General features: G+C 44.0%; 1 protein-coding gene across 6 annotated transcripts in view; it reads right to left on the minus strand.

Annotated features, from left to right (window-relative positions):
• Positions 1–11,229: 11,229 nt before the first annotated feature.
• The window catches only part of ep400 (E1A binding protein p400), a 28,074-nt gene continuing 15,547 nt past the window's right edge, over positions 11,230–23,756 (minus strand). For 4 of the 6 annotated variants that reach the window (XM_084945887.1, XM_084945885.1, XM_084945883.1 and 1 more), the window contains 30 exons: positions 23,326–23,499; positions 22,730–22,867; positions 21,739–21,809; positions 21,321–21,610; positions 20,907–21,106; positions 19,878–20,047; positions 19,284–19,480; positions 19,036–19,147; positions 18,608–18,907; positions 18,422–18,496; positions 18,192–18,326; positions 18,050–18,094; positions 17,736–17,889; positions 17,368–17,603; positions 17,091–17,264; positions 16,947–16,994; positions 16,719–16,855; positions 16,537–16,593; positions 16,366–16,444; positions 15,784–15,948; positions 15,645–15,690; positions 15,414–15,520; positions 15,084–15,273; positions 14,893–14,984; positions 14,456–14,635; positions 14,060–14,237; positions 13,755–13,888; positions 13,466–13,627; positions 13,282–13,359; positions 11,230–12,345 (listed from right to left, as the gene is read on the minus strand). In XM_084945887.1, coding sequence (XP_084802013.1) covers positions 12,025–12,345; positions 13,282–13,359; positions 13,466–13,627; positions 13,755–13,888; positions 14,060–14,237; positions 14,456–14,635; positions 14,893–14,984; positions 15,084–15,273; positions 15,414–15,520; positions 15,645–15,690; positions 15,784–15,948; positions 16,366–16,444; positions 16,537–16,593; positions 16,719–16,855; positions 16,947–16,994; positions 17,091–17,264; positions 17,368–17,603; positions 17,736–17,889; positions 18,050–18,094; positions 18,192–18,326; positions 18,422–18,496; positions 18,608–18,907; positions 19,036–19,147; positions 19,284–19,480; positions 19,878–20,047; positions 20,907–21,106; positions 21,321–21,610; positions 21,739–21,809; positions 22,730–22,867; positions 23,326–23,499 — 4,445 coding nt within the window. In that variant the 3' untranslated portion in view covers positions 11,230–12,024. The remainder of the gene's footprint in view (positions 12,346–13,281; positions 13,360–13,465; positions 13,628–13,754; positions 13,889–14,059; positions 14,238–14,455; positions 14,636–14,892; positions 14,985–15,083; positions 15,274–15,413; positions 15,521–15,644; positions 15,691–15,783; positions 15,949–16,365; positions 16,445–16,536; positions 16,594–16,718; positions 16,856–16,946; positions 16,995–17,090; positions 17,265–17,367; positions 17,604–17,735; positions 17,890–18,049; positions 18,095–18,191; positions 18,327–18,421; positions 18,497–18,607; positions 18,908–19,035; positions 19,148–19,283; positions 19,481–19,877; positions 20,048–20,906; positions 21,107–21,320; positions 21,611–21,738; positions 21,810–22,729; positions 22,868–23,325; positions 23,500–23,756) is intronic. The other 2 variants (XM_084945886.1, XM_084945884.1) reach the window with 2 other exon arrangements.

The following is a 23,756-nucleotide window of genomic DNA, read 5'->3' on the forward strand; positions in this document are numbered from 1 at the left end:
AATACATAAGCATAGTAATCACCGTGTCCTTGTAATTATACACACAGGAAAAACTGTAACCCAGTCCTGGAAACCACAACACCCAGTAACAGCACCCAGAAGATGACAAGATGTCTTGCTCTTCTCTCCATTCCCTCTTCTTCTTCTTCTTCTTCTTCTTTTTCCTTTTTTTGCTTTCCGCCCCTTTCCAACATTTCAGGCAAGGAACGAGGCCCCTGACCAAGATACTGGACTCCATCTCCTCATGAAGCAGCATGACTCGTGCACGTACGCGTGTCTGTGCGTGTGTGATTTATGTCTTCTCCAGACTCAGCTCAGTAAGAGCTGGAAGTACACTGCCCCCCTCCCCCACCCACCACCACCAACACCTCCATTCTCCCTCCTCCAATTGCCCAACAAAGCTCTTTAAAAATGTGTGTCAGAGGTTTGGGGGGAGGTTCCCCTGAGAGGCAAATAGAATTAAGGAGCTGAAACTATGCTATAGCTGCTCAGCTGACAGCAGGAGTACACGCCCTGGACGGACAGCATTCCCCCTCCCTGTTTCTATTTCTTTCTCATACCTGCACACTTTTTTGTTTTACATAACAGCCATCCGTATATGTGGAGAGAGGAACTGCGCACAGCTTTTGGCCCGCGTGGTGCACTGAATACCCCTGAAATATGATACACTTGCTAAATATTATCCTTGTACACTTACATGCTGACACAAGCAAAGAAAAAGGCAAACACACACACACAGCCATGCACAGCAACCGCATCAGTGCTTCCTCTGGCATTAATCTCACACATTTATTCTGGTCAGTCTACTTGCAGGGAGGAATTCACCAAGAGATCTCATGTTGCATATCAACACTTCCATTTGTGCAGCGAGAGGCTTTAAGTAGGTTAGAGGCAGGCATGCACACTCCACTTTCGTCTCCAACCCCTCCGGGCAGTAAACGATTCTGTCAGCGAGGCACGCCGCTCGTTATCGACGTGCTCGCAGGCTGGAAGTTGCGGGCGCCGCAGCAGTTCCTGCTGAAGCAGTGCAGCCTCTGCCTCACAACAACGGCAATGAGTGATGATCGAGTGCATTATGGATCAGCTATAATACTGGAACACAGCAGCACGTTTAAACTCAAAAAGAACCTCTGCAGTGAGGTGATGTGCAATGATTCAAGCAGAGTGTGTGCAGCTGGAGAAGTGAAGATGTGATGGCCATTATTGCTTTTTATGAATTCTCATTAGTGATTATTAGCTCCGAAATCACCAGGATGCACCATCTGATAACCATGAATGCGTTTAGAACACATCCATCTGGTACTTTGAGATATTTCATTGATCTTGAGCTGGATCTGCTAATGGTGTCCCAGAAAAAAAATCCAGGGATCACCAGGGAATTTATCCTCAGCGGAAGAGAAATGATATAAATAGAAACAGAGAAGGAAAAAAATGTGGTACTCTATGCGAGACTCGCTGAGATATTTCAGTCTGGACCAAAGCTGACTGGAATTGCCATCACTAGAGTCCCTGCATCTGTGTGGCTTAAAAAAAATGCTGCTGGTTGTTAATCTGTTGCAGCTTAAAGCCAACCTGCCCCCCTCCCCCCCTAGCCTGAAGCACTTTGGCTGCATGTACAAGGCTTACAGCTATTTTGAAACAGGAATGTTATAAGGTATAGTTTGTCTGAATTCCCAAATCCTCAGTATGGTAGCTGTCCAGGAGGCTGAGGGTGGGGGCAGTGGAAGGGGGGATTGTGGATCCTGCCAGACCAGAATTACAATCCTCGGATTAATGGCTCCTGTTCCTCTGCATTGCTCAAACTCGCTGTGTTAAGTTTCACAAGTGTTTGCGGCTGGAATGTGTGTTTTTGGATCATGCATCCGTAATCCACTGTACTGTACGCTCCACGTGACTGTGAATCCCATTATCTCATTATCTCCCAACAACCAAAATCAGCCAACTGCTTCATCTAACACACATGTTTCCTATCATGCTGGGGGCATTCCAATCATTCCACAAAAAAAATTCCACTGAAAGAAAAGATCTGTCATGTACCGAGCACAGGAACTGGAAAGGAATGGCTAATTTTATTTGTTCAGTTTAATTAATGTAGAAATGAATACAGGTGGTGCAGGTTATATGAAAGAGCAGCCTATGAGGAAACCAGTAGTGATGTCCAGGGTGTTACCTGGCTGAAATAGCAACCCTAATAAATAAAACGGGTAATTTTTATCAAATATCTGGAATATTTGGAGGAAATATGCCATAAATATGATGCTTTGTTTTAGGACACCCCAAAGTCCTACAGTGGGTTACTGGTCACATTCACACCAGCACACTGACGCTGTGTGCTGTGGTTTTCAGCTTGTGGCGTGGCTTTTTTCAGTGGGTGTATTGATCGGTTGGTCTGTTGCTCTGTTTAGTGCAGATTGATTACCACATTTTTGCACAGACACTCATTGTGATTTCCTGATTTTTATCCTGCACCATCAGTCGGTCTACAGGTTTTCCCTCATACGTCTGATGGTGCAAGAGTTTGTGCAGACGCAGAAAATGTGCTGCAGGATTGTAGCGGAAAACATCAGCAAAAGTAACGCAGTGACCACCTGCCCATCCCTAATACTACCTCCATCCAACACAGAGAGACAGACAAGCACAGACTCTTTATCCACACGTAAAGTCAATTTAGAATCACCGGTTGACCTGGAGAGCGTGTCTTTGGATTGTGGGAGGAAGCCAGAGCAGCTGGAGGAAACCCACACAGGCTGAAAGCAGAACACGCAGACTCCACACAGTAAGGAGAAAGCTGACCAGGAGGTTTGAACCTTCTGTGCTGTGAAGCGACTGCGCTAACAGTCACCTCCCACGATTAAGAGCCACAGGAGGCAAACAAATTGTGTGGGATTGTTTCTGCCAAATTGCAGTTTCCTGTGCCAGCATCTTGGGCACGTCTGTGTGGGAGAAGATTATTTTTGTAGCTTCTGGGATCCCTCTAATATACATTCACTGCCTCAAACAGAGAGGCAGAAAGAAAAGCTAAAGCACAGTTAGGGTTATTTTTTCTAAAACAAAAGCTGCCATGTCTGATCTCTTGTTTGTGACTTGTGGTACTTTGCACTTTGGTTGTTCAGATAACAGGTCAAATATACAAATGGGTGTATATAGGGGCGTTTTATGCATTTAACAGAGAGGCTGGTTCATGATCAGAGCCCTAACCTCTGCAGAGCACCTCATATTTATAAGTTTTAGCTGATAACTTAATTTTACTGGGTTTTTAACATGGGAACAAAATACAGAAATAAGAAGTTCTTGATGATTATTTCCTTTCAAGTGGTCTCGTATTTTCCTGAAAGTACAGATCAAATGGAGGGGTCATACAAGGTGCGTAAACACAGCTGGAGTTCATAGCACTTTACCCAGTCACTCTGGAGAATTGGAGAGCAGAAAAAAGATTTTTAAACTTGAAAAAAAATCTTCAGGGAAAAATGGAACAAATAAATTATACAAACACAAACCAAGCCATCAGCGGTAGAATGAAACGCATAAGGTTTCCCAAAAAGTAAAGGAATAGATTAAATTACTGAATCTTTTTTTTTGTCCTTTATATTCAAAAAGTTCCTGTGACTCACATTTGTAGATAGATCACACATTCACAGATGTGAATCTATTGCTTCCTCCACCGAAAAAGAATATGTAAATAAATAAACGGTTTGTGCTACGACAGTGTCGCAATCTTTCCAGGAATGCAGGTCCCAGCAAACTGACCCCGAGGTCAGACCGTGCAATGCTCACAGAAAATGCAAAAAAAAAAAAAAAAAACCCCCAAGAGCTACATCACAGACTCCACTGGCCTTGGTTAGCATGTTAAATGTTAAAGTTCATGACAGTGCAATTAGAAAGAGGCTGAATAAGTGTGGCTTGTTTGGAAGGGTTGCCAGGAGGAAGCTTCTTCTTTCTAAGAGGAACATTGCAGCTCAGCTACGAACAAACAACAAAGCAGCGCAAACACTTCATACCAGCTGTCAGCACGGCGGTGGACGGGTGAGGATTTGGGCTTGTTTTGCCGGAGCACCGTGCAGTCATTGAGTCGACTCCTCTGTACACCAAAATAATGCAGGGTCAAATGTGAGGACAGCTGTCTCACAGATAAAGCTTGGCCCAAATTGGGTCACGCAACAGGACAATGATCCCAAGCACAGCAGCAAGTCTATAGCGTCAAGATGTTTCACTGACGTCAGCCGGACTGAAATGCTGTAGCGGGATCTTAAGAGAGCTGTGCATAAACAAATGCCTGCAAACGTCAATGAACTGAAGCAACAAGCCACTGAATCATGGGAGGTACTTAGTTCTTCACAGCAGTGCATATTACTCTGTTTTTGGAGTAATGACAAACCTTAAAGTGTTTTTTTCCTGGGAGTAATTTCCCCGTAGGTCTGAGCTTAAGGCGGGTGCATTGTGTTCTACATTTCTCTGTGGTTTTGACGGTTTATTTCAAAATGCCATCTTTAATGGCATTTCTCCGGATGATAGGTTTCTGTCAGTTGCTGAAAAGTATCTAAACTTTCACCTGAGGATATTACACAGTAAGAGGTGATGCTCTTTATACATCCATCTTCATCGCTGGTGGCTGGTACTCGATCTCAGCTGCCGTGGAGGTGGAATTATGTTCACATAAGGTAGATAACTCTTGATTCCTTGGTATTTAGCAGAAGGCTTTTGAACAATATACTTCATGTGGGGAAGAGAGGTAGAGAACGACCTACAGGACCATCCATGGTGGGGGTGGGGGGTGGGGGGGACAAGATCAGTGGGTGTGACAGAGACTGCAGGCGGCAGCAGGAGATTCAAAGTAAGCCAATAAATAACATCCTAGTGAGACAGCGACTGCCCCCACCTCAGCAGCAGTCACCCCGTTCCACCCATAACCCCCTTGGCCCCGCCGACTGGGCCCCCTTGATTACTGGCCTCTCAGACGGGGGGCTGCCGGGGGGGCTGCACAATACGCCTGTCATACGGCCCTCACTCACCTCTTGCCTCCATTTGTTGGACATTCATCTTTCAGCATGTGTGTGAGTTTGTTTAGGGGGTTCATGCAGAGCGGATGAGAGGGGGTGCAGACGCAGGGATGGTGTGTGTGTGTGTGGTAGATGTTCTTCACATCATCTCCCTTTCCAATGCACCCATCCCCCTCCCAAACACTGCTCTATCTCTCTCCCTAGCCCAGACCACCACGAGGCTCTGCGCTGTGGTTCCACTAAGACAGCTGGGTGGTTTAAACATTAGCCGCTTTGGGCTGCGCTCCACAGAGGCCGGGAAGAAGAGAAGGAGCTCGTCGTCTCCCCTCAGACTGGATACGGTCCTCCCCGTTCCCCTCGAAGCCAGTTACATTTCTGGCTTCGCAGCCGTCGTACGAGCATTCGCCAGTTTCACTCATGTTAGCGGAAATAGTCTTTTAAACATTATTTTAAGCACGCCAAGGCTAAAACTAAAAATACTCAGCCTGTCTTTCTTCTAAATATAAAATTCTTAATAGCTGGGGTATAATCTGTTACAATCTGTGATCAAAAATGGGCCAATATGACACGCTCAGTATGAGAGGCTGTAGGCTAAATCCTCCACATTGCTCGTGAAATTCAGAAACTATATCACGATATGGAAGAACTGACAGCCTACGGTTCTGCACATGAATACTGACAGGGGACATTATGTTTTGTGCTCTGATCGAGGAGGTGGATATCGCCAGCGTGCCTGGAAATGAGAAACTCCAAAGTAAAAGTGCAAATGACACTAGAAGACTTTCCTCTTATTTTTAGAAGCTCAAATGCAGTTGTACAGTCAGAAATTAGGTGTTTTATTTCAAACTTGGTCAGGACATCAGCAGAGAATGGGTTTCCACCTTTCAGATCGTGGGCCTTTCTGCATTTAGTTTTGCCTTAATCAGCTGGACTGAGATCAGCTGATTGACTTGTAAGCTTTTACTAAATGTGGATATCTATAAACTGCAGAATTGATACAGCTGCTGCTGTCTTCTATCACATCATCTATAAACACCAGTGACAAGGTGTCACTCCACATGCTAATGCATCATATCTCCTCTAATGTTTTTTTTATACGTCTTTTACTTTTCCTACAATTTTTTTTGTCTTCCATCATTCTGGTATATCTTAAATTTTAGTGTTATCTGTCCAAAGAGTCCTGCTCCTGAGCAAATTTCTAAAAGAAAAAGAGCCTCACTCCAGGAAAAAGCTTTTCAGTAAATTGCTCAATTACATTCGAGCTCTTGAAAAAGACGGGGCCACATATTAAAGAGTTGTAATTCCAAAACCCTTCCTGCAATTTGGATGCAAATAACCTCAAATTAAAGCCGAGAGTCTGTACTTTAACTGTCACTTGCAAATGCTATGTATCTCGGGTCTACTTGAAAAATAAAACAACAATAATCGTATCAGCAGCGTTCGAAGTGTACGGACCTAGGTGTGGCACGCAAGCCGCATGTACGCTCACGCACACGCACACGCGCGCAGGAACGGCAGGCAGACGACAGGCATTTCGCGCATTAAAGGCCGGAGCTGGAAAGGAAGGGCAGGGGCCACACTTCAGCCAAGGTTATCGCCGAGGCTCGGAGAGAAGACAGAGATCATCTTTGTGGTTCACAGCCACTCGCTTACATGACTGTCATGCCACAAGACATTTGCGTGGAAGATGAGAACAGCCGAGCGTAGTGGGCTGACAGGAGCAGACAGAGAGAAAGAGGCGAGAGGTACGGAGGTAAGAAAGAGAAGCCCAGGGAGACAGAGAGGGAGAGATTCAGAGGAAATGAGTGGGAGGTGGGAGCAGAGAGTGGCAGACTTATATTGTGGATTTACGTGGTATGTTTTCAAAGTGCTGAATGACACTTCCTATCACTGTGGTGAGGGAAGTGGAGCGTGTCAGCTCCGGTGAGCTCTCTCTCGCTGCATCTTACATGCAGAGCAATTACCACCGGCACATACCCCCCCCCACCACCACCACCTCCAACACCACCACCCCCACCGCCTCACTGCAATTCAGTGAAATCAGCCAGCAGACCTGTGACTCATCAGTTAGAGTAATAGGCCTGTCCTGCTTTGGCCTCAGGAGTCTCATGGGTTGTAGGAGGCTTAAGGAGCACGGGGAGATGACTAAACTGAGTGAAGCTGTCTCGTTACAGAGGGGAGGACTTCACAGAAATCACCTCTGATAGAAGCTTTAATGTTTATTAGTATGGATCGAAACGGCTGGCTTTCAATGCTATTCATGAGATGCTAAAAGGCTTTCTTTTTTTAAACCTGCGAAGTGTCGAAGTTCCACCGTTTGCCGAAAAGCTCCACAGCAGCAGTGACAAAAGGTCAAATACCATGCTCAAGGGCACATGAGCAGCATTTGGACAGCACGGTCTGACATGTTCCTAATGTGATGCATCTATTTAAAGGAAAAGCGTAAATAAAATAAAAGCCCGAAGCGAGACGTGTTTGAGGAGCTTAGAGGGCTGCGTTGCCAGTGTGTGCTACATAAACCATTGTTCCACCAGCCCTGTGATTTCCACTAAAGGGGGTCACAGTTGGTTGCCATGGCAACCTTTCAGTATAGATGGCCTGCTTCTTTTCCAGCGGCGGTGATCATCAGCATCATTGAAGGAGCATCATTAGCGCCGAGCCCCCGGGGCTGTGTGATCAGCGGCTGGCCAGAACATTAGAGAAAGAGAGAGAGAGAGAGAGGGGATTTGGACTTTTATCATCTGCAGGGTGAGGCAGAGCTCGCTCCCAAGGACTCCCTAATACCTGATCTCTTTCTTTTTTATCCCCACACTCATTCACAGAGGGCAGAAACTGCCATACTCTCTCTATTTATCTGTCACTCTGTGCACTCATAACGAATAAACGAGTCAGCTCTGTCTTCATTTTGTGGTATATTTATTTATTGGCTTTTGCGAAAATTCCCCTATTCGCTTACATTTCCGTTCCACTGTACTGATTGACGGCGTTATTTTCAGTTGGGCTGTTTAACCTCGCTTCTTTAGCAACTTCCCGCAATGAGGCAACCGCTTGTATTGTGATCCTGTTTTGATCAACCAACAGGTGCAAAGCTGAACCCATGACCCAGTTTGACTGACAGTTCTCAGCTGCGTACCGGAAGAACTGTAAAAAGAATACGAGTGTGTGTCTGTGTATGTGTGTGCGTATGTGTGAGAGAGAGAGGGGAAGGGAAACTAGTATATAAATAAATACACCAACTCATCAAACCAATAACATCGGAAAGTAAATGTGAAAGTATCTCAATCGTAGGCAAAAGCAAACAAGAATATCATTTGAAGATGGGTTGTTTCACGCAGCTTTGTAATGTCTCCTTTTATTTAAGCGTTTGGCCATTTATTTAGGCAGCCTTGGCCCTCCATACAGGCCTGCTGAGCTTGCTTGTGCACGCGTTGCCTTCAGCTCTGCTTGTTTCTTAGGCAACAACAAAGCCGTTTGCCATGTTGATCTCTTCACTGGAGCTGTGTCAATACATGTAATCGTTGTATCATCCCGGTTTTCCAGAGGCTGTCACTCAAATGGGCTCCTTTGCTTTTCCACATGCTTCAGGGGCATTTGTTCACGGCTCTGTGCAAATGCAGGGGGGGGGGAGAGAGCCACACACAATAGTGCAAGAGCAGCCCTCATTTCTCCCTCGCATATTTGACACTCTTCAGAGGCTTTAAAGACCCGGCTGAGGTAAACACTCACTTGGTGGGCGGCTAGTGTCTGAGCAGGAAGATAAAAGCGACTGACACCACTCAGCAGCCTTTACGCCACACTGCTTATACCGCACCCTCCTCCTCCTAAATGCATGACTTTCTCATTGGGAATGAAAATATCAAAACAACAACCTGCTGCTGTGAGGGCTCTCTGGAAGCACAGCCTGCTGCTGGAAATGTGTCACTCTTAGTGCCCGGATCACAAAGCGCCTGTTGTTTCTTTGGTTTAAAATCACAACCCCCTCCATTTTTTTTTTTGGGGGGGGGTATATGAAGTTTCACTTCATGCTGCCTCTGTCTGCTGTAAACTGCCATTTAAATAACAGGTGAGCAGATCTTTTTCTGCATTTATCTATTTAAACACCGAAGATATACGAGAAAAAGGACGCATTTTACTAGTATCAATGACAGAGGTTGGGCTCAGGGATGGAATGACGTCCTGGCCAAAAGAAACCAGCTCTGTCCATCTGTTCATCTCTGAGTCCTTTCTTCCACCTCACCTCTCTTGTCTCACTCGTTTAGCGGTGAATGCGGGCCGGCCACCGAGTGCCAGTGAAAGAGGCAGGGCGTGCACTGAGGAGCAGATGGGAAATATCACTGAGCTGGAAAATCTTGAGTAGTAGTGGAGCCTCCTTCGGAAAGCAGACAAGGCGATTCTGATACACCAGCGACCCCTTCTGGACAATCACAAATCTGCATTTGCGCCACTTTTGGAAGCAAATTTGCAGCAACCCTCCAATTTTCTTAATTCAGAAAGTCAGCGTGCAAACAGGCAGGAAGTCCAACACTGATTGCTCACAACTTCATGCCAAGAAGCAAAACCTTTATCCATCTCTTTGTACTCAGGGGGGTTTAGTGTAACATATTTTTTTTGTTAATAGATGCGTGACAAAAGAGTTTGTTACAGTAACCATTTCAACTTAAAGTTCAGCCCAGTTCAGTCAGTGCACGTACACAAGGTTAAGACCACCTGCTGAAGTTTAAACTGAGCATCAGGAAAGGGGAGAATGCTCTGGGTATTTCACACACTGCTCATCTGCTGGGAGCACTCCACAGTGCGCAGCAGTTCTCTGGGTGAAAATGATTTGTTGATCTCAGAGTTCACGGCCAGACCGCTTCAAGCTAAGAGGAAGGCAACAGGAAGTCACACACGTTACAACTGAGGTGTGCAGAAGTGCACATCAAACCTTGAAGCAGCAGAGCTGGAGCAGCAGAAGACCACACCCGGTGCCACACCTGTCAGCTAAGAACAAGAAACTGAAGCTACCATTCAAAATCGTACAAAAGAAGATTGGAGAAGTGTTGCCTGGTCTGATAAGATTTGGATGGCAGAGTCAGAATTTGGCATGAACAACATGAAAGCATGGATCAACAGTTCACGCTACTGGTGGTGTAATGGTGTGGAGTATATTTTGTTTTGCGCACTAAAATGTAACAGCCTACCCGAGTATTGTTGCTGGCCATGTCCATCCCTTTATGACCAGTGTACTCATCGTCTGTTGCCTGGTTCCAGCGGGATAATGCGCCTGGTCACAAAGCTCATCTCAAACTGGTTTCTTGAACATGACATTACTTCTTTGTACTTGAATGGCTTCTACAGTCACCTTACCTCAGTTCAATAGAGCAGCGGTCCCCAACCTTTTTTGCGCCACGGACCGGTTTATGCCCGACAATATTTTCATGGACCGGCCTTTAAGGTGTCGCGGATAAATACAACAAAATAAAACTAGTACCGGTACCGAAAAAAAGAAAAATTATTCATAACACACCTGAAAAGACCAAGGAAAACCGAGTAAACGATAAAAACGATAACAAAATAACGCTGAAAACCGATAAAAACCCTGAAAACTATACATTTCACACCTGAGCCTCAACTCTCGCGGCCCGGTACCAAACGACTCACGGACCGGTACCGGTCCGGGGGTTGGGGACCGCTGCAATAGAGCACATTGGGATGTGGTGAAAATGGTGATTCACATCATGGATGTGCAGCTGGGAAATTTGCAGCAACTGTGTCATGCTATCATATCAATATGGACCAAAATGAGGCGGCGTAACGGTGGTTTAACTTGAAGCTGATGCACACATCAGACGGGGTCAGCTGTGGTTTCAGTGACTTGATGTCTGACTCCTCTGCACCCTAAAGCGTTCTTGGGTTTGTTGCTCCAACGCCGTGTGTGTGTAAACGGATGAAACTGAACAACATTAAGGGCTCTGTAGGTTTAAAGGTGCTGAGTAAGTGCAGACCAGATTATGTGGCTCTGCAGCTAGAGCTCAATTTAGGCTTAGGGTGAAGGGTCTTTCAAGTTCTTTTTTTATTTTCTGGCCTTCAACTGAAGAAATCTTACCAAGTGTAATAATCTTACAGGTCTTGCAGACAAACTCATTTCTTTTCTAGTCTTAACTCTTCAAATCAAGTGTTTATTTCCACAGTGTACAAGGCTGTAAAAGCAAAAGAGGATGCGTGCTGAAATAAGATGTAAGAAGTCACAAGATTTCAAAGTACTTACAACGATTTAATGAAAGGAAAAGATGAATTTGTGTATAAAAACAAAACACTTTATTACAATTGGGCTGAAAAATCCAATGAAAACACAACTACTTTACAAGTACAAATGTCCGCTGTTGATATTTACATGTTTTTTTTCCTTTCACATCAATAAAAAAAGGAGAATTTATGAGGAAACAAAATACTAAAGTACATGTTTACAGTGTATTTGCTGAAATAATAATAATAAAAAAAAAGACTAAAGGAACGTGCATTATTCTCCATTCAGTATCTATAGACAACAAGAGAATCGGACATAAAACAAGACTATTTATGAATACACTTATTCTAACAGAGAGCTCATTTCCCAATGCAACAAAAAAAAAACACAAAAAAAAAAAACAACCAAACAAACAAAAATCACCCATAATCCTCAGCCTCATACATCTGTTGAGTCATATAACCACTGTGCAGAAGGCGTGACTGCTGTCATACGGTGGGATTATGTGGTAGGTGTGGGGGAAATTTCGTGAAACGCTCTACAACAAACAAATGAAGAGCAGAATGTTATTGATCAAGTGAGAGATAGTTATGGATCCCAGCAGAATTATTGGCAGAAGCATCATGATTGATCTTCCAGAATGATTTAGATACAAGCACTGAAATTATGTTGAACACAAGATTAGAGAGGTTGGAGTAAAGTAAAGGTTGGTTGTTGTTGCAGGATCCACAAGAAAGCACGACCTCGTCATTGTACTGCGGGAAAACGCTCGGTACATACAGTCTCATTAGTGTGTATCTCCTAACTGCTCCCCCCACTGGGCTTGGCAGGGGTTTTGGCTCTGATGCCCCCCTGGCGAGCCTGACCCTTGGAGGCCTGCTGTGGCTGAGCGGACTGCTGCACCGGGGACTCGGCAGTAGAGGTTGCAGCGGGCTGCTGGGCTGGGCTGTGTGGAGGTGGTGTCTGGATCTGGGGTGAGGCGGCTGCGGTCACCACCTGTTGCTGGATGATCTTCTGCTGGACCACCTGGGCTGTCGCCGTACCAGCGGGAATCATCTGCACCTGAGCAGGAGCTGATGTGGCAGCCTGGGTCAGAGTCACAGTCTGAGGCTGAGCCTGGATCTAAAGAGAAACAACACAGACTAAACATTTCCATCCTGTCTCAAAGATCTGATACGAACCTTTCTCCTGCATATCAAAGCTAAGAAAATCTGTGATGAATCAAATAAAATCGGAAATGAAAATGAACTGTCAAAAGGTTCAGTGTGACAAAGACAACAAAACAAAGTGACCCCACAGAAATCTCATCTGATATTTTACCTTACACACTCTGGTCAGCTTCACCAAATTGTGCATAACTTCACATCAATGATGAATTAAAACAGCACAGTGCTGTAAGCGGGACGGATGATAGCATGACCCCTTTCACAAAGACAAGAGCACATCTATTTGTTGTATTTGTTCCTCGCTCACACAATCCAAACAGTCACCCTTGGTTTCAGCTGAAAGCTGTAGTCTACAATTGGTTCTAAATACAAGCCTCAAAGGACAAAACATGCCCATCTTTCAAACTTTTAATGCTCCCTCCGCCTTTAATCTCTTAACTGTGTGCAACAAATGAACAGCCTGTTTATTGATGTAAACATAGGAAACTAGATTCCTGCTTGAGTGAAAGTGTGAAAAAACAAAACAGAACAAAAAAAACCCTTTCAAACAATATTAACAATTTATTAACGTCAACCTGGCCTCGAGCTGGAATTCTGTGCTGGAGAATTTTAAGCCTTTTAATTAGTGTCCAAATTCTTGAGTTATCAGTTCATTCACATGTAAGACAAAAATTGTGCCAGATGTAATAAAATTGATTATTTATGTTTGTGAGAGGGTGAATGGGATGGACAACTTGAAAACACAAAACATTCAGTTGCAGCTGTCACCAGTGAGGACATAATACCAGATCAAATATAAGCATTTTGTCAATGGCAGCACACCTGAAAGCCTGCAGTGATGGTTATTCCAATGTCTCTAGAATCAATCTAGTAAAAAGCCTAAAACTCTTACCTGCTGAGGAGAAGACACAAGTTGTTGAATATTGGCCACAGTTGGTTGCTGCTGCACTATTTGCGGGATCTTAGGCAGCTGATATGAGCAGTAAACAAGAAAATGTTAACACACACACACACACACACACAATCTCGATATTTCACTGAAAGTACTGTTGTATGGGTTGCCACTGATGATGCACCTGGATTTGCTGGGCTCCAGCTGGTTTCTGGCCCTGGGGGAGCGATGTAGCGAAGAACTGGGTCTTGATTCCCGATTGGAGTTGGGTGGTGGTATAGGTCACCTTTTGCTGTGGCTGCTGACCTTGCTGGGCGGTCTGCACTGTCACCTGCTGTGTGCCAATCTAAGGGAAATGAAAATACATTAAATACTGTGACTGGCTCTATCGAATACAGTAATATTACTAGTGAACTATTACTTCCCGATACTCTCAATAAACACAAATCTCTATATGTAAACAAAGACATTACCTTTTGCTGTACAGTGGCCTGTCCTGGCTGTGGCTGCCCTGCCTTCTGCTGGGGTGCAGCTGCCACCTGAACTGTCTGCTGCTGTTTCTTCATCTGAATCAGCTGCTGGACCTGCATCTGTTGGAAGGGGACACCTGACAGAACGGAGAAAGTGCGTCAGATTAAAAGACATATTAGAAGATCGTGATGATGAGAACATACATTTTGCTACTATAAAAGGGTTTCCAATCCAAATGATGCAGATATAATCAGCAGCAAATACTGTTGCATCTTGTGATGTATGCAATTCAAGAATTTCAACACACCTGTTTTCTGGGCCTGACCGATAGCCACACTAATGCCTGCTACAGTCACTGGCAATGTAGTGACTCCGGCTGATGAGACCACAGCTGGCACAGAAACTACAGGAGGCTTGGTCAGAGTCACCTGAGCTGTCTGTCCTGCCTGGGCCTGAATCTGGCTCTGATTGGGTACTCGAGCAGTCTGCAGGGTGAAAAGAACAAGAGTAAGAAAGCTGGCACAAGCTCAATCACTAACATAAGCAGAGGACAGTGTTTCTGGGGATCCACCAGTGAATTGTAATAGTCTCTCTTAATGTTATATCTTTTAGATCTCTCTTGATAATATATGCTGAAAATAGCATTTATCTTGTTGTATTGCACAACTGCATCAATATCTAATCACTATTTCTCTAATCTTACCAATCTGCTCATCTGCAGGTTGGTGGCCAGCACAGCTCCGGGTCGTTGTGTTGTCACAGCTGCTAGCTGAGGATTAGCTTGTACAGTCTGTGCAGCTGGCACCTGTGCGGCCTGCTGGGCCCCTGCAGCCTGCTGGCCCTGAGTTGCTGTTGCCTGTTGCTGCAACTTTTGCTTGTGTACCTTAAAAAGAAGAAAAAAAAGAAGAAAAAAAGTCACACAGATATTTCCATGCAAGTTAACTTAGAGGTCATACAGATAACTTACACACATTGACAAAATAGTGCACTGCATTGTGTAGTGGGTAAAACTGAATTATTGTCATCTGTGTAATCATAACCACATGTCCACCTTATGCAAGAGATGAAATGACTTTTTCTATAAGAGACTGTTACTGTTGCATTTGGTGTAGTTATTCTACAAAGGTGGTAGTGACGTACCTGGGCTTTGCTAACGGCTTTCATCTGAGGGGATGTAGCCTGTGGCAGATGCTGTCTGAGCACATGGAGCTGGGCTGCGCTGATTGGCTTTCCTTGAGACAGCACAGTCGATGCATGAAAAAGGACAGAGGAAAGGTCAGGGCTGTAAAACAAAATGTGCACCTGAGGAAAGCCAGTGATAAGCTCATTACCTGGTGTGACCTGAGTGACCAGTGAGCGCACTGGGCTCATAGTGGTAGAAACTACTGCAGATGCTGTCACTGGGGTAACCGCTCTAACAGCCTGACCTGTAGCTATGGCAACCACCTCAGCCGGGGCAGCAGTAGCTGTCACAGTCCTCTGCTGTGCATGGACCACCTGTGCTCCAGCTGTACCTGCAGGCTACATTAATCAAAATAACAGCAATAGTATGAATAAAGGTTTCGATGACTGAGTTTGCTGCTTTATTCCAATCCAAATACTATTTATATCACTGTATGTTAATAGTGCCAGGTCACCAGTGATAATAAAGCACGACTCACAGACAGCGTTCCTGGGATGACCGAAGACGCCAGGCGTTTGTTGGGCTGGAAAGGGCTTTGAGGAACTCCAGCTATTGTGTTGACAATCACATTCCCCCCAACAGTGGCTAGAAGAAACAAAGTGAAAGGAATTAACTACTGGGACACAAGCTGCACTGTAATCTAAACCATATATGTGTGTGTGTGTGTGTGTGTGTGTGTGTGTGTGTGTGTGTGTGTGTGTGTACGTACCAGTCTGAATGGTAGTGCCCACAGTGGCATTTTTTATGCCCCCAGCCTGTGAAACATGATAAGCATGTTTAAAGTTTCCATTAGCTCGTTTTGGATCTGACTCTATGTAAAAACATGTAGCTCAACTACTGAGTCTCACCAGTACGGCGTTAGGCACAGCAGGAGCTCCGGCGACTGCTGCAGCCTGAGGGACCTGGGCCTGGCCAGAAGCAGGAGCCTGGGCTTGGCCAGGTGTAGCCTGAGCCTGGGGGGCTCCAGTCTGCTGCTGGGCCAACTGCTGAGCCTTCTGTTGCTCTGCAAGTGCCTGCAAACACACACATCCACAAACAATGCATGGAGGCAACACAAAAGCAAATATATTTGTAAAGATGGATGAAAACCAGACTGAAGATGATGCATGGTCGTCTGTTTTTAGTAGTTCACTCTTGTTTTTTTTCTCCGATTTTTATACTATTAAAACATTTGAAGTGATCACTGATTTATATCTAGATAATAGCATAATTGCTTTTAAATCCAACAGCTACAGTGTGCAGACTACTACCTTTGTGCACCGCATGCATGAAAACTGTCCTGACAGGTGGAAACTAATATTAACCAGATTTCTCTAAGCACCTAAAGAATTATTCACAGACATTTGCTGTAATAAGTCTTACATTCTCCTAGCATGGCATAGCACCTGGATAAATAAAAACACAAGCGGTGGCACACTGCTGATAAGCACCTTTTTCTCTTTGGCAATCCTTTCAGCCCGTTGAGATGCCACCTGGATGGGAGGTAGCGGCTTATCGTAGCTGATCCCACTGAAAATGAGAAAATAATAAAACCTTACACTTCTTTGTTTGCTTAATGATTTCAGGTTTTGATTCCCAGTGATTACAAACTTAAGTCGCACCTTTCTGCCAAGACAGACGCATGCTTGGGGTTCTTCTGAAATGGATTCATGCCGAGTCTGTAAGCAGTATAGATGAATGCATTTAAACGGCAATATCTTATCTGAACATAATTGCACTACATTTTTTTTTTTTTTTATTTTGTTAATGTAGGTTTTTTTTTTTTCAAATTCTCAGTACTTACAGTGGTTTGATTGGTGGGCTTCTCTTGCTGGCAATGATCTTCATGAGTTCAAAGCGGCTGTTGTAGAGCTGGATGTGAGTGGCATTGTCATCCTGTGTGTAGATCTGACAGGTCCTCAGAGGACGGCTGTTCTTAGACTAAACGTGGACAGACAAAAAGAATAAAAATGAGCCCCAGAATTCAAGAAGAAATAACGGCTGAATGCAAAGACCAAGCAAGACAGAGTACCTTGTATATACTCTTGGTTTTCTTCTTGGGGTTTGCCTCATACATCAACTTAAAAAAAAAAAGAAAAGGAAAAAAACAAGAGTGATTGTTGAGACAAGCAAAATGTGTGCAAGACAGTAAAGTACATGACCCTGTTTTCATTACCTTGCCCTCTTCCCTGGGAATGATGACGTTCTCGTAGCGATTGCGACACTGTTTGGGTGAGCGGTAGATGCGGCTGCAGGAGTTCACCACATCACTCACCAGATCCCAGTTAGGAGTGTGCGCAGGAGACACGATTGTCAGGTTGAGCGGCAACTCCAACAGCTGCTTCACAGCCTAACAGACACACAGCAAAGATAACTTGTTAACTGAAATGCAACACAGGATTGATTAACGATGCTTAGAGCATCATGGACGCAGGAGTAAATAAAGCCAGTACCTGAAGCAGGGCCCAGTCTTCACTGATGAGCCACTCTGGATTGTCCTGCCCTGCCTCCGTGGCAGGTTTAGCCAGCGAGGGGAGGGGCTTGGCAAAGGGTGCCTGCTGCTTGAGGGAGAAATTCTTTTTCTGGTCTTTAACCTCGCGGCGAACTTTGAGCATACTGGCTTTTTCAAAAAGGGAACGGGGAGGAATGACCGTCTCCCCGTGGCCCTTTTTCTTCTTTCTGGCTGCTGCTGAAGAAACACACTGAAGTTAGGGGAGAAAACCAAACAAACTTGCAATGATACTTTTGCATTTTGTCCATTCTTCTGGTCTTTAACCCAAGATTTACAACAACTTCTCTAAAAGGAGAGATATTTTCTTACCTGAGGGATCCATCTTCAGTCTCTTATGCTCCTTGCGAATGTAGACAGGAGGCAACTTGGACTCTGGCATGGGTGTGGTGTCATACATCAGCATCATTACAGAATCAATGTAGATGTCGTTGTCATCCTGTGGTGGTGTGGGTGGAGTCCAAAGCTATGGTGGAAAACCACATGTCAAAAACCGTCCATAGGAAAAATAGGATTTCATGTTGTGGCTCAATGTAAGTACATCGAATGAGGAAGAGATACAGGCGTCTACATCATTCAAGAATCTGTGTAAACATTTACAGATAAGGTCACATGTGGCATCTTACCGGCATAATTTCTGTGTGGCCATCCTCCGCATCAAACACATACTCCTGTTGAAGTACAGAGAAAAGGTTCAGGTCAACTACAGCACAATAATCCACGTACCACTTCTTGCTTGATTAGCAGAGATCAAACCGTCCCACCCACCATGTTGTAGGCATCCTCTCTGGTGTAGGTGAAGAGATCTTCATCTCCCTCCATCATGTGCTGCTGCTGCTGCTCCTCCTTCAACCTTTGCAACTGCTGCAGCTCCCAGCTTCTCTTTGAACACTCCAACTTCTCCTGAGGAACAAAACAACAAAAATAAAAACCTGTTCATGAACAGATTTCCACATTTTCACTGCAATAAATCTGTAAAGATGTGCCTTAACTCTTACCCTTAGAGCTTTTTCATCATCGCTGACGTGGAGGTACTCCAAATAATGCAGGGCATATCTTTCGATAGGTGTAAGCTGTTTCAATGATGAGTGAATGAAAAAACAAAACAAACCAGCGTTTAATGTTTATTTTTGCTTAACCAGTTTTCAAGCTGCATATATAAATTAAAAAATAAGCAAACCCACCTGTTCCATGACTGCATTAAGCTCTTCTATCTGAGCAGGCTCTTCTTTGGTGTGGATTTCTGACTCCTGGTCCCGCTCTGTTGACTCCTGGTCTGGCAACTCGTCCTCCTGCTTTTGCCGATGCTGCTCTTCATCCTCTGGCAGGGCATCCAAGTTTATGCTTTGGAGAGCCTGGATGTATGGTCTAGCTACTCTGGGAGAGATGGCCTCAGAGGCTGAAGGCTCCTGGTGAAGGACGACAAACTCCTCCACCTTCTCTCCCGAGCCTGCCTCCACTTCAAACAAATCCTGGATTGTCCGCTACAAACACACAATATCAGGACAGTTATTTCATGTCTTGGGTAGAACTAAATAATGCGGGATCTAAACCTTTTTTCCATATATTTATAGTCTGAATATCGGTAGAAGCTTCAGTGAGTTTATCTTACTTGAGTGAGGAAAGCCAAGGTGTAGTCAGTACCCTGAGCAGCCACCTCTCTTATCAGGTCCTTGGTACCATTCTTCAGGAGCTTCTCCTCAATAGAATTCCCACTCTCCAACCTTGGGACATGCAAAAGTAAATAAAACCGAGTCTTTCAGTAACACTGTTATAAGGTAAAACTGTTTTATCTGGGGGCGGAATAAGGAGCACAAAAAATAGAAACAAAATCAGAATGCCTTGTTTTTATAATATCACCTGTATATGTGAATATCCTTGGAACGCCCTATTTTGTCGCACCACTCCTGGGTGCGTGCGTCCATGCTGGGATTGAGGTCTGTGTCGTAGAAGATGATGGTGTCTGCGTCAAACACAGTCCCAACTGCAGAACAGCAGCGGTTGGTGAGGATGCTGCAGAACACCTGCCTGTTCCTGTTGAACTTCTTCATATTTTCCTGCAGGCACGCAACGAATGAACAGAGTTGAAATAGTTGATGGCGCAGTTTAGTTTTAAAACACGATGTACTCATGCATTTGCTTTGTCATGTAAATAAACAAACTATCCTTTCTAATATGAAACAGATGCTTTAGACATTTTTATCGTCATTGTTTATTTTTGAGACTGCTGTTGTCAGTTAGTTGCCTGCATCTATAGCTTATTTGTAATTGAAAACAAATTAACTCAAAGATCCCCTCCACACAAACATGAACTAATAAAAAAAGACAGATAAGGGGAAAAATAGTTTAATTCACATTAAAATATTTAAAATGACTCTGTCAACATTCATTTCTTTAAACTTGATTTCAGCAAAAATGTTTATAAGGAACAAATTAAATGTGGTGTGATTTTACCTGTCTTTCATCACAACTGAAGCTCTCATCAATGTGCACGTAAGTGAGCTGTCTGTAATCTAGGAAGGCCTCCAGGATGTCTAGCATCTTCAACATCTGTGTAAAGATGAGGACACGGCGACTCTCTGACTTCAGCTTCTGCAGCAGGATGGCAAGAGCTTCCAGTTTACCTTTGGGAAAGAAAATTATCATGTTATTATCCAAGGCAGATCCAAGGCAAAACGTGAGAGGAGTCACTCAGCCTGTGTAAGCAGGAGATGTTTGTCCTTACCTGGAACCTTTTTTCTGTGATGTTTTTAGTAAGAACACCGTATAGAGCTTTAAAAGAATAGGTGTGACAGTTCTAGCTTGCTGTGGCTTGTGTGCCACTGATGACTGACAGTCATCACAGGTCACTGACACCTAGTTATATGGCTCTGGTACCTCTTTTTACAATCAAATGTGTTAATGCCCTATGTTTAATATTCTATGTATCCATTCTTTTGTTCTCAAGTTTATCACTGAAGTAACTGGATTTCTTGTTTGTCTACTCTTGTATTTTACTTCTAGTCAACATCAATAACTCAGGTCACACAGTAATGCATGTGTAGGTGCAGAGATGTGATTGGAGGGTGAGGAACAGAAAGACAGAATACATTTCTCTTAATTGTCATGTTGGTTTCTCAGCTTTTGTGGTTATATGTCAAACTTTTGGCCCCAATTACATTTTCCCCTCAATGAAGCAATCCACAGACTGAAGAGAAACAACAGGAAGTGAACGTAGAGTCAATGAAAAAGGGAGAGAGAGCTGCAGGTTTCATCTTTTGCTGATTTTAAATGATAATGGTAAAAGTCAAAATTATTGAATATGAATAAATATTTAGCACTTTTGTTTTGTTGAATACTAATAACTTGTGAAGTCTTGTAAAAACTAGCATCAGTTCTTGAGTTACAGCCTAAAACAAGGTGCTTCTTCACCTTTGATGAACAAAATCAGAGGTCAGAGTTGTTTGTTTTAACCAGGTGTAATGGTGTGTTACATGGACTAACCTGAGTCCATTTGCATTAACTGCAAGTCAGGACAACAGAAGAGATGTCTGGATGCTAAGTGGATGTCTGCGCTGTGAGGGAGAGAGGCCTCCTGAAGCCGACGGCGAAGGGACTTCTGCTCAAGTCTGTAGGGAACTGGGGGATTGGCTGCATACAGGTGAGGAGCTGAAGCCACAGCTGGAGGCACCATGCATACCAGTCTAAAAGGCAGCACATATAAGCATAGACGTTCATTAGATATTTGGATTAAAAGAGGAAAAATTAAAAACTGATTTGCAATACAACAATAAAATCTTAGCTGGTCATTTCTTTTACCTTTGTAGCTATAATAGAATTTAAGAAAATATTAGGACACGCTGTAAAATATTCATGGAATGGATTTATAACAACACAGAACAAACAAATCTCAAGTACCTTTTGAAAAGGCTGCTGGCAGCCTCCAGACAGTCGTCCACAGAGTGCAGAGAGGACTTCAGTGCAGAGGTGGTAGCCACGCAGGTTCTCTGGGCTCTGATACAGCTTTCCATGCCCACCCAGCTCCAGCCTCCAGCAGTCAGGGCAGAGTGACCGGGCTCTGAACCTAAAGTGCATGCCTGTAGCAGGTCTGACCCATACAACACTCTGCGGCTGCAGCGCTGCTCATTTGCTTCGAAGAGACGGCTCAATCGCTCTTTCATCAGTTGAGTCTTTTCTTCTGACGACTCCTGAGTATCACAGTGACAGATGGTACAATCAGAACTGCTCTTCCTGTAATGTGACTAGACTAAAATTATTTGATGAAACAGAAAACTGAAATTATAAATAGGAGTTTTCTGCAAAGTGATGTGCTGACCTGAGAACCAGCGTGAGCTGCAGGAGGCGGCTTGATGGGGGCTGACGTGGCATTTGTATTCGTACTCACCGCTTAAAAAAAAAAAAAAACAAACCACACAGTGTCAACAGAAGGAAAGGAGGACAAGAGGTGCAATTATATGCCCAATCTCGCATATAGGGCTGCCACGATTAGTCGACTAGTCACGATTACGGTCGTCAACGACTAATTTAATAGTCGACGCGTTGTTTGAAGCTTTGTAAGATCCCAAAGGACGCAGGAATAAGTAGTAGGATTTAAGAGTGTAATAACAGACTGAAACAGAAGATGGCAGCTGCCGTTAAACCCCAAAGAAGAAGCAGTGTCCGGTATCGTAGCTGTGTCCAAATTCAGGAACCGCATCCTCCTGTGACTGCATTAGTAGGCCGATTACGTTACAGTGACACAACGAAGATTGTCCAGATTCAAAGACTCCGACAAATGCAGCAGACAAATGCGCACTTCATTTTCCCAGATTTGAAGGATGGGTCGGGTGTATACTTCGTGGCCCAACCTATCCCAGAATTCATAGCGCGGCCCTGCTCAGTTTCCAACAATGGCGACAGCTAATTAGTTTTAATATTACTCTTATTATTCTTTCTGGGTCACAAAATAAATGTTTAACATATTTTCAGGCGAGAATGTAGCTGTGTAAACCTCATATATCTACTCAGTTTATCAAGACACCACATATTTTCAAAAGCGCTCCGACGTTTTCAGAGATGCATGCTGGTGCAATAAGCTGTACGTTGTACGTCCAATGGATGCATGATCTGATTATTAGACTAATCGCAAAAATAATCTGTGACTAGTCGACTATCAAAATAATTGTTTGTGGCAGCCCTACTGGCATATTATGTCACACAACTGTCAGAACTATAATGTCAGATGTAATTATAATGTCAGCTGTTTTCAAAATAACCGATTAAGAGGTAGAAACAATAATGCAGAGTCTTCACTGTTTCCAAGTCACCTTGCTGAGCTGTTGACACTGCTGGAGTAGCTGAGGCACTGGAGGCAGGAACAGCTTGAGGCATTGTCTGCATTACCATGGATCCCTGGGGCCTAATAATCTGCTGCCCTGGAGCTGACACAATCTGCAGGATGTTGCCTGAATGCATGAGACATTAAGCAACCAATTAAGTGGCGCATACTCAGAAAATAACACAGGCATGAAATGTGAAAATCTAAATTCTAGAATTAAAAGAACTGTCGTGGTTTTTGAATGAAGGATTTAATGACGACATAAACAGGAATAAAAGCAAATTAAAGCAAAAGTCGAATAAACAAATTTCAATGCAGTTGTATTCAAGACATATTAAATTGCTGACAGGTGAAGGCATAGGTCTGGCACCAGAACCAGACCAAGGACGTTGTAAATATATGGTAAGAGTTTTACACATTAGAACATCCAGAATATTATAATAATGTCTTAAAATTTACAAAAACCTTTTGCTGACAACAAATAAAAGGAACAGAATTACATGGATGAGTCAGTTGGACACAAAACAAGGAACGAAGAAAAATATGTGGAGAGGAAAGAAAGTGTGACGATGGGATATACATTACCAAGTGTACCTTGGAGCTGCAAGGGCTGTCCAGTGGTGAGCTGACGGAGCTGACTTGGGGACAAAGTGAACTTGTTGCCCTGAAACTGCAGAGTAACAGGGGTCTCTGGCTGGGAGATTCGATTCTGACTGCCTGCTATGTTAGCCAGCTGGGCAATCTTCACCACATCTCCACCTTTAACAGAAAAAAAAAAAAACTTTAACACAGATGGCACTAAAAAGTCTTTTTATGGTTCCAAAGCAATATACTGAGTTAGTTAAAGGGTGAGAAAAAAAAAAGACAAGACATGCAGAACCAGGGTGGATTAATCAGTGGAACGAGCACAGCTCCTCTCTGCAACAGAAGGGGAAGAAAATGCCTAAGGACAGTCCTCAGGTAAGACAGGGAGCCTGAAACTCAAAAGTGACTAATTAAGAGGAGGGGGGAGGGAG

Source organism: Perissodus microlepis, chromosome 12, assembly GCF_051167445.1.
Source record: "Perissodus microlepis isolate ML-2025 ecotype Zambia chromosome 12, ASM5116744v1, whole genome shotgun sequence".
Lineage (NCBI taxonomy): Eukaryota > Metazoa > Chordata > Actinopteri > Cichliformes > Cichlidae > Perissodus > Perissodus microlepis.